A 12,310-nucleotide genomic window follows, 5' to 3' on the forward strand; every position below is an offset into this window, starting at 1 on the left:
AATATGATAAACGTAGTGGTAGCCATAACAACTACTGTATGATTTATCTTCAACACCGAAGTGCCGCCATTGACATACAAGCATGGTGAGTGATTCTTTAGCCATAGAAAAGGAAATTTTGTCTGAACAATAGCATCTAATTTCTGACTATTATCATTAATTCTGACCAATTTCATCTAATTTCTGACCAACTTTTTTTCCTGTTTGTATGACCGGACTCACGTGAGTCCGTTCTAAACAATACTTTTCCTTTTTTATGTTACGGGCCCGGTGGCGAAAAGTCTTGAGATCCTAGGGGATACATCTTAGGGTCACATAATGACGTTTGGAATCATATATGACCTTATATATTGTCAAAAATGTTCGTGGTAGGCTTGAGTTAACAAAATCGGTACAAGTTTTGAACGGGTAAATTGACCGTTTTAAGGCAAATTGGATGGTTCCACCCACTGGACTCTCGAAGGACATTATGGACCATGGTAAACATCTTGACAATTTTTATTTCCAAGCGAAAAAAGGTTAAAAAATTCCAAAATTAAAGGCTATTATTTACGCTTTTTAAGGAATTTTTGATGTTACGGGACCCGGTAGCGAAAAGTCTTGAGATCCTAGGGGATACATCTTAGGGTCATATAATAAGGTTTGGAATTATATACGACCATTATATGTTGTCAAAAATGTCTGTAGTAGGCTTGAGTTCACGAAATCGGTACAAGTTTCGAACGGGTAAATTGATCGTTTTAAGGCAAATTGGATGGTTCCACCCACCCAATTGGACTCCCGGAGGGTATTAGGGACCATGGTAAACATCTCGGCAATTTTTATTTCCGAGCGAAAAAGGTCAAAAAATTCCAAAACTAGAAGCTATTATCCACACTTTTTTAAGGAATTTTTGATGTTACGGGACTCGGTGGCGAAAAGTCTTGAGATCCTAGGGGATACATCTTAGGCTCATATAATAATGTTTTGAATTATATACGACAATTATATGTTGTCAAAAATGTCCGTAGTAGGCTTGAGTTCACGAAATCGGTACAAGTTTCGAACAGGTAAATTGATCGTTTTAAAGCAAATTGGATGGTTCCACCCACCCAATTGGACTCCCGGAGGGTATTAGGGACCATGGTATACATCTCGGCAATTTTTATATCCGGGCGAAAAAAGGTCAAAAAATTCTAAAATTAAAGGCTATTATCCACGCTTTTTAAGGAATTTTTAATGTTACGGACCCGGTGGCGAAAAGTCTTGAGATCATAGGGGATACATCTAAGGGTCATATAATTACGTTTGGAATTATATATGACCATTATATGTTGTCAAAAATGTTCGTAGTAGGCTTGAGTTCACGAAATCGGTACAAGTTTCGAATGGGTAAATTTATCGTTTTAAGGCAAATTGGATGGTTCCACCCACCCAATTGGACTCCCGGAGGGTATTAGGGAGCGTGGTAAACATCTCGGCAATTTTTATTTCCGGGCTAAAAAAGGTCAAAAAATTCAAAAATTGAAGGCTATTATCCATGCTTTTTAAGGAATTTTTGATATTGCGGGACCTAGTGGCGAAAAGCCTTAAGACCCTAGGGGATACATCTTAGGGTCACATAATGACGTTTGGAATCATATAAGTTGTCAGCACATATATATGAGGGAGCCCAAGTTAATCTTCAAGATAAACATAAATTGTTTATGTAATGGTTTTTCTGTAAACAAATTAATATCTATGGGATCCCCATTTAATAAAGTTGTTGATTTATTTACAGAAATGTCACTCGATAAACTCTTTTTTGTTTATCATGAAGATAAACTTGTATATTCTCCAAATATAATGTGAGAAAATGTCATTAAATTTATTAAAGAATAACTTTTGTATACATCCGGTGTACAGTAATTTACTGTACATCGGGGTCACTTTTTATCAAATTTAGGGTCACTTTTACAATTTTTTGGGTAACTTTTATCTATAAAGTATAAATACTTCGTAACATTTATTTATGTTAGGGTAACATTTATCCATATTAGGGTGACTTTTGTTTATTTTAGGGGTAACTTTATAACGGATGTACAATATTTATTGTACATCCGATTTATTTAAAAGTTTGTGAATATTAAATGCGGATCCCACTAATGTTGATTCGTTTAAATAATGCCAGACTGATGAGAATATTTTATTATTTTATTTATAGAAAATCTACTTAGACAATCAAATTTTGTTTTTCATGGAGATAACTTGGGGCTTCTTCAAAAATAAATGTATTTTTAATTTCATTTTTAATGTTATCTTGATTCTTGACCATAAAAGACAACATGTCAATGTGACCCAAATCCTAGAGCCTAGAGGATGGGAATTGAGGAAAAGAGTTTAGAGTGCTGAAAACAAGTGAGTTGGCTTGATGTCATTGTCTAGGAAAATAATGTACTATTCAAAATCGCTGTTTCCATTACTCTTAATTTTGATTTTGATTTTGAACCTACTTTTGTTTTTGGGGCATGAATCCTACTCAATATACTACTACAGTATATCCCCAACACTTGTGGATTCACCTCAAAAATTGGAAACAGATCCTATTAAGGCTTTTATCAGCCGTTTAGATTCCCAAAGGTCAACTCCTACAGTCCAGGAAAATGCAGCTAAAACCCTTCTTCATAGATTATTGCCTTCTCACTCTTCTTCCTTCATTTTCCAGATTATTTCAAAGGTATCATCTTTCTTTTCAGTGTTTTTTTTAATAAATTATTTCAAAGGTATCATCTTTCCAACTAATATCTGCTCGTTTGACATGTATCAAGTTTTCATCTTAATTACAATATATATTTATGGGTTTTTCATAATATTTAATTATGTTGATTGTTAGTTGAACTGTCTTGTTGTTATGTTACAGTAGCTTTTAGGGAGTTTGCTTCATTCACATCATATTTGGCACTAGTCTTTTATGCGCCCGATAAACAGGTTGTATTAACATAAATGCATAAACTTATTTCCATGTACTAGGATGTTTGTGGCGGGGACAGTTGCTTCTGGATTGAAAATTGCAACAGATCGAGCAATCATGGACCACAGATAGTGTATGTTAAATAAGAACTGTCATATCACATACTACCCCTATATCTTTATTGGCATGAAATGTAAATGTGGTTAGTCATATTTCAGAATAAAGGGCACCACAGCAGTGGAAATAGCATCCGGCCTTCACTGGTACTTGAAGTATTTGTGTGGTGCACATATTTCTTGGGAGAAGACTGGAGGAGTTCAATTGGGTTCTATTCCAGAACCAGGATCACTTCCTTTTGTAAAAGATGGGGGCTTGGTCATGAAACGTCCTGTTCCGTTGAATTATCATCAAAATGTTGTTACTTCAAGTTGTGAGTGTTATTCTCCTGCCCATGGCTTTCATTTCTTCGCATTCTGCTGCTTTTTTCATCCTCAATAAATCTGCAGTGTTGTTTACACGCCACTAATATGAAACAGCAATTTTTGGTGCTGGTTTAAAGCGTCGTTATTGAATTGTCTTTGGATACAAATGGATGATGTCAGGGGGGACTTGGAGTCCCTAAAAGGGCCTAAACGTCTGAACAGATAATGTAAGCTGGATGTGATGGATATTATCTGAATCGTAAACTCAAATGTCTATCTGTATTTTTCATCCTTCATTTCTCCTCCTTGACACCCTTTTTCTATTGTATTTTATTCTGCAACATCCTAAACGATAAGGCAATACATGTACTTTTGATTTTTGCTTGCCTATGATTTGGCATTCTGATTGTACCATATTGGTCATTTTTGACACTTCGTGCTAATAGTTTTCAGTTTCTCACGCTCACCTTCTTCAATATTGTTCAATGCTTTTGATTCTTTAATTGGTCTAAAATTGACTTTTTTGTTTTGCAGATTCTTATGTTTGGTGGGATTGGCACAGATGGGAGAGAGAGATTGATTGGATGGCTCTTCAAGGAATTAACCTGCCTTTAGCTTTTACCGGGCAAGAGGCCGTTTGGCAGAAAGTCTTTGCTGTGAGTGCATGATAATCTTATTATATCTGACAATTTTTAGCCATCATTAGAAAGCATTTACTAAGCTGTGTATATGCCTTATGCATGCATAATCAAGCCAATTCTTTGGAGATGGTTGCAACTAAACTGGAGCTTTCTCGAATCTCCCCTGATATTTAGATGCACAAGTAGCACAACTGCCCATATAGCCAATTCGCCTGATAAGTAGAAAAAAGTTTGGGTTGTTGTTTACTGTGCTCCTGATTGTTTCACACTTCTCTACTAAGGACTTTGACCGTCAATTTATAGTCACTAAGCTAAACTCCAATGAGCTATGAAATAATATGATTATAGGACAAACAACACTTGAAACTGTTTTGACTCATTGAAATCTTGGCTCTAATGTTGTAAACCATGTTAGCCATTCCTGCATCCTGAGGACAGTTAGATTGAATATAATTAATACATATTTGTAATAGATTTTTTTTTTTGTTTTTCCCCTTTTCCACTTGTCCTGGTTTCAGGACTTCAATATTAGTAAAGAAGATCTCAATGATTTCTTTGGTGGGCCTGCCTTCCTTGCATGGGCACGCATGGGAAACCTACATGGGTCAGTACATAATTATTGCATCTCATTGCCCTTTCCCTTTATGCATACCAACTATAAAGGTTAAAGAAGAGCTCTGTGAATCTTTGACATCTGCGCTTTGATTAGATTGAAGGAAAGGAAGGGAAAAGAAGGGAAGGGAAATGGAGGGATGGATAATCTTTCATATGGATAACAAATGAGAAAGAAGGGAATTAGAGGGGAGATAAATAGAGGGATTAAATTGTAAGAAATTGATCTCTCGAACAATGGAGAAATTTGGAAGAAATACTCGTCATTCTTCCCTTCCCTTACCTTCCCTTGTTTTCCTTTCCCTTTCTCTTTCTAAACACACTGCTAGAGTGTTAATTATATTTTGTTCAAGTTAGATATATTCTTTTGAGAATAATCTGCAACTCTACATTATTTTCAAGGTTTCTGTCCTATATCTAACTTATACATTAAATTACAACTTGTACCTTTATTACTCTCAACTGGAATGCCTTCTTTGCTCTGTGTGAGTGAATTGTTGCATAATGGTCTATCACAATTTTGTGCTATTAATGAACTACTAATTTAGATACAAACATTTCTTCATGATCAACAAATACATCAGGGTTGGAGAAAACTTTCCTCATATTACATGAACATTCTTTAGGAAGAAGTGAAGAACAACTAAATTTATGTAGCATACACAAGAATGATAGTTGAGATATTGTGCATAGGGCTTTGTACAATGTTTTGTTCTGGTTGGATAGATAACTGATGGTGTATTTTGTTCTTAATAGGTTATAATTATAACTTCATCTTGACCTCATAATTTTGCTACTAAGGTTCTAATTAGCTTTGATCTCTAACAGCCCAATTTCTATCCTGTAACAGCTGGGGCGGGCCATTATCACAAAATTGGCTGGATCAGCAGTTGGCCTTACAGAAGCAGATATTAACTCGTATGTTGGAGCTAGGAATGATCCCAGGTATATTTGGATTAATCCCATATGTTATTATAACCAACCAAAATTTGAGAGAAAAGTATTACACTGACATCTCATAAACTTGTATAGTTGTATGTTTATGGAAGTTTTGCTACTTTCAGTTAAAAATTATATCTAAGATCGATCTAATATAAATATTTCCTTGTGTCAGTATTGCCTTCATTCTCTGGACATGTACCTGCAGCCCTTAGAAAAGCTTTCCCTTCTTCAAAAATAACCAGGCTGGGGAAGTGGTATGTCACTTTTCTTGCTACTTGTATAGTTGTATGTTATTAATTGTAAAGTGGATGTATTGGATAATAATTGTGTATACTGTTCTCGATCTTTTTCCAGGAAATCTGTTAGTGGTGACCCCAGATGGTGCTGTACCTTTCTTTTAGATCCTTCTGATCCATTATTTGTAAAGCTTGGTGAGGCCTTTATTAAGAAGCAAATTAAAGGTGAGCTGTCTCTAATGCAGATTAACTAGTAGTGTAATGCATATCATGCTCCCTTGTGTATAACCTAACAGTGTTAATATAATACGAAGTACATTATTAGTCAGAATGAGATATATAAAATCGTATTTTTCCTTTGTGTAAATTATCATCTATCAGTTTTAAACCTTTAATTCAAAAGTGAATTTGGATTGCTGGTTGACTATTTAGGTTAGGACTTAGGATTAGTCTAAGAAAGTCAAACCTTAATCAAATTATCAGAATTTAGAGTTTGATAAGCTTTCTGCCTTTTTCCTTATGAAAAAATTAATAACACTGTTTAAGAATTATCTTTCTGATTTAGCAAAGGTTGAATGTAATTAAATGTACTGTTGAACAAGCTTGCTGTATTGTATTATAACAGTTTTTTTCTTGGAACTTCAATTGATTGATGAGCTTATCTGTTGCTATCTTTGTCATTTAACAGAGTACGGAGATGTGACTGACATATACAACTGGTAAGTAAATGGTCAATTTTTATTATTATTATTTTTTTTTAAGCTCAGTAAATCTATGACGAACTATGTTTTATAACTGATAATACTAGGTAGTACATCTAGTATTTTCCTATCGACATTTGTGTAGACATTAGTTGCTTGAGGAGGTAGCATCAGTCTTGCATATTTTTTTTCCCCTGCTGTATAACTCTTTTTTTTAATTGTAGGTTCCGAGTGCTATTCGTGGCAAAGAGTTTATGCTACAAACCACCTTTTGTCATAGGAACATATTTGTTCCGTGCAATTGTTGATCTTATTAATTTGGTTACTGTGAGTTTATGATTGTTACCCAGACACTCACACATAAACTACAATCAATACATTTACCACTTATCAGATGATTGTGGGCAACTTTTTAGTTAGCTTTTCGTGTTTAAATATTCAGCATTATTCTGCTGGTTCATATCTGTTTTCTAATGTTTAAACATGAACAGTGACACATTCAATGAAAACCTTCCGCCCACTGATGATCCGATTTATCTGTCATCACTTGGGGCTGCTGTTTATGAAGCAATGGCCAAAGGTGATAAGCATGCTGTGTGGCTTATGCAGGTACGTACCTATTTCTTTCTCCCATTTCTTATATTCCCTGTTTTTCTGGACCCTCATAGCCCTTTTTAATGTCTGGTTGCCTGGCTGGTATTGTATGATTGCTAAAATTATACCAGACGTCCAGACTTCAATAATAGAAAAAACATATAGCAACGTGATTTGGAGATTGATTGGTTTTGAAACATAATGCACCTAAGAATGCTTTGATAATATTTAGTCCTCCATGTAAATATCAGTTCTCATATAAATATGGTTGTATGGGTTCTCACATATGGACTTATTGTATATAATCATTTTTCTGCCTTATGGATCGATGATAACAATGGCAAACTAATATATTAATGATCATTGAAGTGTTTATGTTAGCATAGTTCACTAAAGTTACTTTGAACAAGGATGAGTTAAGCTTGGAGTTTCTGAGTTTTCAAGAAAGATGTCTAACCTGTAGGAGGATACATTTAGGCCTCTTTGTAAGTTAACTGGAAACTCGATAGTAAAACAAGCAAGGAACTGTGGAATAGAGGAACTTGATTAAAAGTCTGCTCCTAGGAAGTTAGTTCAAGTCATGACTTTCATGCACCTAAATTTTTGATTTAAGAATTTGTTTCCTAATTGTTATCTAAGTTGTCAATTTTGTCAATTGATAATCAATAAACAGAATGTTGGTAACTTGAGTTTGATGAGGAATGGCTCGAGTTAGTAATAGGGTTGTGACTGAGTTGGTGTACTTTTACTATGAAGAGTTTGATTCAAATTGCATGTAGTTGAGATTCTCCTCTTCCTATTGGGCATAGGAAGTTTCCTTGTATAATTCTCTCTTGCATTGATTCAAATCTAGCATTTACTTTCAAGTTTCCCTTTTTCTTTTTTTATTTTCTATTTTTACTTTGTTTTGTAGGGATGGCTCTTCTATTCACTTTCAAATATTTGGAAGCAGCCTCAAATGGAAGTATGTTCATGAGTCTTGTTTAGTATGAGCTGTGTTTTTATTAATTTATTGTTATCATCTGTCTAGGAATTTTTATTTCTGGTTATTAATTCAAGCTGTTTTTTCCTTACTTTTCGAGTACTTTGTTGAATCAAACACAAAGATTTTTGCATGCTGTCTCTTTTCTGTGAATTTTGACACCTCTCTTCAATCTAGGCTCTTCTTCATTCTGTCCCCAAAGGGAAGATGATAGTTCTTCATCTATTTGCAGATGTAAAGCCCATATGGGAAAAGTCTTCTCAATTCTATGGCACTCCTTATATCTGGTAACCTTTTTTAGTAGGCGAGTCGTCATCAATCAGTAAACTTCATTAATCTTTGTTAATTTCTGTAATTTTTCATTAGCAGGTGCATGCTTCACAACTTTGGTGGAAATATGGATATGTATGGTTTACTGGACTCCATATCTTCTGGGCCAGTTAATGCTCGAAGTAGCAAAAATTCAACAATAGTATGATTTCTATTATCATAAACTCAGCTTTACTGACTTGTAATAAAAGTTTATGTGTCCTGATATTCATATCTTGTTACATGATGCACCTAGGTTGGTGTTGGTATGTGCATGGAAGGAATAGAGCAGAATCCAGTTATGTATGAACTCATGTCTGAAATGGCTTATCGAAATGAAAAGGTCGAACTTGTGGTAGGTGAATAGATGTAATTCCTATGCACTACAGATAATGTGTTTATATAAAATAGTACTGTGGAAGGACTTCCAGATCTCAAATGCCCATGTCCAATTCTAGGACAAGGTCTCTGTATTCGGAAATTGAGCCTTGATCAGACACTTGAATATGTACCCATATTCGATGCTTGTACCCGGTTTAATTAAAATTTTGTGGTAATTCTTCTGCTGCTGAAGGTAATTTTACTTTGATCTCACCATAACAGCCATGTTTGATGAGCAAGTAAGTCATCCTACAGGAGACCCTCACATAGAAATATAGTACCAAACCCAAATCATAAACTGAAGATTCTGGCATAAATATTACTTATAGCACTCTAGCATTTATCTTTCTACTACTGGAAACCCTTATATGATACGATAAACATCTGTTATTTTGCATTTCTTCTGATGCTATCTTGTCCTCACATCGATCTCATCTCAAAACTTGTACGTCGAATTGATTGCATAATTCCTGCTGGAAATCCTTAATTTTAACACCTCTCTTTGACAGGATGTTGGATAAGCATCTTTCACCTGTTGTCCTTGTTTTTAGGATAGATTTCCAGTCATATATAGCCCCCGGAATTCAGGACCTTTGGCCCTCAGAGATGGTTCTGAATTTATCAACTATTTATTTGTGTTTAAATGAGTAGGTGGTAATTTTTTCTAAAAAACTTGTGTTTTAACTGATTATTATCTTCACGCAGGAATGGATTAAAACTTACTCTCGTAGGCGCTACGGTAAAGCTATTCATCAACTAGAGACTGCTTGGGAAATTCTCTACCACACCATTTACAACTGTACAGATATGATTGGAGTAAGTCATTTGTTCTTCATACCTGTTAGTATAGCTGGTTTCTTTACAAAGGTTCATGCAACAATGATTCAGCATTTCACAGTATTCGTCTTAATGTGCAAATCGAATATGAATCAGAACATCTAATGTAAATGTTATGTAATGCTTATCAGTGTTGAGATGATTTCATTCTCCTTTTACACTAGTTGATGTTTGGTATGTTTTTAACCTTTTTTAATCTTCAGGATCACACAATGGATTATATTGTTAAGTTTCCTGATTGGGATCCTGTAAACAACGCGACACTAGATGTCACCAGAGAATATGAGAAAGAAAATCTTCTCATCTTACACAAAAGTATGAGGCAGTTTTTGCTTGAGTCACCCCGTTCCTTGCCATCGCCGCATATCTGGTATCCAACTGAGGAAGTAGTTAAAGCTTTACATCTGTTTCTTGATGCAGGAAAGTACCTTGTTGGAAGTCTTACTTTCAGGTTTACTTCTATCAGAATTTCTCTTTTTTGTGTCCGTTTACTTGTCCTATAATTCTGAAATATATATATCTGTAACAAATGGATAATACTACACTGTTTGATGTAAGTAGCTTGCAAGTAAACTAAGGTTATGTTCTATTTACCTGAAACAAGGTGTTTTGTCCTGTATTTGTGTAGGTCTAATTTGAATTTTCTGTGCTCTTATCTCTTATTTGACTGAACTTTGGTTGTATCTTTACTCTTATATGCATAAGAATAATTTATCAAATGAAATCTAATTAGATTCATATGCAAGTTTTCAAAATATCTTAAACGACAGATACATTAGTACTATCTGTAGAACTGAAATGCTTTGTACAGAAACTGATTTTCTAGACTAATTATAGTAGAAATGGGATTACAGTTGCATACTTGCATAATATAAACTTGGCTGATTGGTTCGTCCAACATCAGGTACGATTTGGTTGATTTAACTCGGCAAGTACTTTCAAAGCTAGGAAATGATGTATACCTGAAAGCAGTGACTGCCTTTCAGCGCAAAGATTTAAAAGCGTTAGATTTTCACAGCCAGAAATTCATTCAGATCATCAAAGACATTGATGAAGTTGTTGCTACTGATGACAATTTTCTTCTTGGGACTTGGCTAGATAGTGCAAAAAGAATGGCTACAAATCCTGAAGAGATGAGGCAGGTCAGACATAATCTTCATTTTGTTGTGACATAATAAGAAATGATGAAGATACAAGTCCTCCAACCTATGATCCATGACCATAAGAGTTTAAAATCGAATTTTCATGGTATGGTGAGACCTAAACTCCCTGTTTTTAATGCAATTTGCTTTTGTTGCAGTATGAGTGGAACGCGAGGACTCAAGTTACTATGTGGTTTGATACGACAGAAAACCATCAAAGCAAGGTCCATGATTATGGTAAAATCTACTATTCCTAGTAATTGTCATTATTTTTGTTGTTACAGTAAGTATTTTCCCTTGGAGGGCACAACCCCTGTGACTCTTTAAAAAGCAGTGATACTGAAAGTCTCAGTTTAAGGAATGTCGTGTAATAATCAGATACCGGATACCCCCTCCCCCTTAACCTCAAGGTTCGGAGGTGGGAGCTCAATGGTAGAATCCCCACTTCATGCTCTCCTACTAGTTATGTTTAATACTATATTGGTTAAGTGGGCTTATTCTCTTCATCTTCAATTGCTCTGTAGGCACCAACGTTTTGTTGACTGTTGTCATATATAACTGAACAAGGGTATAATATTACTAATTAGTGTGCTCTTTTAGCTAGCAAATTCTGGAGCGGCCTATTGGAAGACTATCATTATCCTCGTGCAGCAACATATTTTGATCATCTCAGAAAAGCTCTGAAAGATAATGAGACCTTTGAGATTGATGTATGGAGAAGAAATTGGATATCATATTCAAACAAATGGCAATCTGATACGAAGATCTATCCTCTTAAGGCTCGAGGAGATGCACTTTCTGTATCTAAGAAAAAGTATGAAAAATACTTCAGCTAGGGACTTCAGCTTTATAAACAATTTTGGCTGCTGAGCACCTGTCAAAGGCGAGTACATTCAGACTTTCAGAGATGCACAGCACTACAGCAGTTTGTTTCTTTCATTTTTTGTAAACAATTTTGTTGTGAAATTGCAATTTGCACTCTTGAGAATATCTATATCTATACTTAGTATTTAAAAACTCTAACCATAATACACACATGTCTTCATCCTATGTTTTCTTTTCCAATTCAATGTGCCACATGCTCACTATTCCAATCCAATATGCCACGTGTTCACTATTCCAATACAATGTGCCACGTGTACAAATCAATATTTAAATGGAAAGTAATTAGTCATCAAATTATTAATATTAATTAAGAATTTAAAACTTATAATAATACTACGTAATAATATTTAGAGATATTAGTTGGAGTAAAAGCTAAATTGTTTGTATTTTATGTTAGCTAAAAGCTAGCTTTGACCTTTCATTCCACCTTTACAATTTACAGTTTTACACCACACAATTTAATGTGGAGTATCTGTAAATTAAACCAAAAACCCACCATAATCCCATGGCCCACAAATAATTCCACACTCTTCCTCTTCAACTTCCCCTCTTCAATTCCCACAAATTAAATTTCTTTAATCATGTTGTTGGTTACAAATTCTAAACATAATACTAATGTATGTTAATGCTTTTTTAGTATTTAAATTATTCACTCATCTATCACTGCAATATTAATTCTATATATATAACATAGTAC

The 12,310-nt window shown here is 34.6% G+C and overlaps 2 protein-coding genes across 2 annotated transcripts; both read left to right on the plus strand.

Annotated features, from left to right (window-relative positions):
- Window positions 1–2,410: 2,410 nt before the first annotated feature.
- LOC145593900 (alpha-N-acetylglucosaminidase-like) lies at window positions 2,411–4,768 on the plus strand. Its single transcript, XM_081650259.1, has 6 exons — window positions 2,411–2,695; window positions 2,989–3,062; window positions 3,148–3,359; window positions 3,886–4,007; window positions 4,511–4,596; window positions 4,702–4,768. Exons 1-6 carry the CDS (start codon window positions 2,411–2,413, stop codon window positions 4,766–4,768), a joined length of 846 nt encoding a protein of 281 aa, XP_081506385.1.
- LOC145594485 (alpha-N-acetylglucosaminidase-like) lies at window positions 3,154–11,766 on the plus strand. The gene is made up of 16 exons (XM_081650791.1): window positions 3,154–3,578; window positions 3,886–4,007; window positions 5,455–5,549; window positions 5,719–5,800; window positions 5,901–6,007; window positions 6,471–6,501; window positions 6,975–7,092; window positions 7,991–8,041; window positions 8,237–8,346; window positions 8,429–8,531; window positions 8,625–8,723; window positions 9,455–9,565; window positions 9,790–10,037; window positions 10,491–10,728; window positions 10,887–10,965; window positions 11,329–11,766. Exons 3-16 carry the CDS (start codon window positions 5,525–5,527, stop codon window positions 11,562–11,564), a joined length of 1,638 nt encoding a protein of 545 aa, XP_081506917.1. The 5' UTR covers window positions 3,154–3,578; window positions 3,886–4,007; window positions 5,455–5,524; the 3' UTR covers window positions 11,565–11,766.
- The last annotated feature ends 544 nt before the right edge of the window (window positions 11,767–12,310 follow it).

The sequence above is a fragment of the Chenopodium album genome, chromosome 19, assembly GCF_948465745.1.
Source record: "Chenopodium album chromosome 19, dcCheAlbu1.1, whole genome shotgun sequence".
Classification (NCBI taxonomy): Eukaryota; Viridiplantae; Streptophyta; class Magnoliopsida; order Caryophyllales; family Amaranthaceae; genus Chenopodium; species Chenopodium album.

Coding starts and splice junctions, on each gene's coding strand:
- LOC145593900 (XM_081650259.1), top strand. CDS start 2,411: ATGTACTATTCAAAATCGCTGTTTCCATTACTCTTAATTTTGATTTTG. Junction 3,063..3,147: donor AATCATGGACCACAGATAGT/GTATGTTAAATA, acceptor GTCATATTTCAG/AATAAAGGGCACCACAGCAG. Junction 4,597..4,701: donor CGCATGGGAAACCTACATGG/GTCAGTACATAA, acceptor CGCTTTGATTAG/ATTGAAGGAAAGGAAGGGAA.
- LOC145594485 (XM_081650791.1), top strand. CDS start 5,525: ATGTTGGAGCTAGGAATGATCCCAG. Junction 8,347..8,428: donor TATGGCACTCCTTATATCTG/GTAACCTTTTTT, acceptor TTTCATTAGCAG/GTGCATGCTTCACAACTTTG. Junction 8,724..9,454: donor ATGAAAAGGTCGAACTTGTG/GTAGGTGAATAG, acceptor ATCTTCACGCAG/GAATGGATTAAAACTTACTC.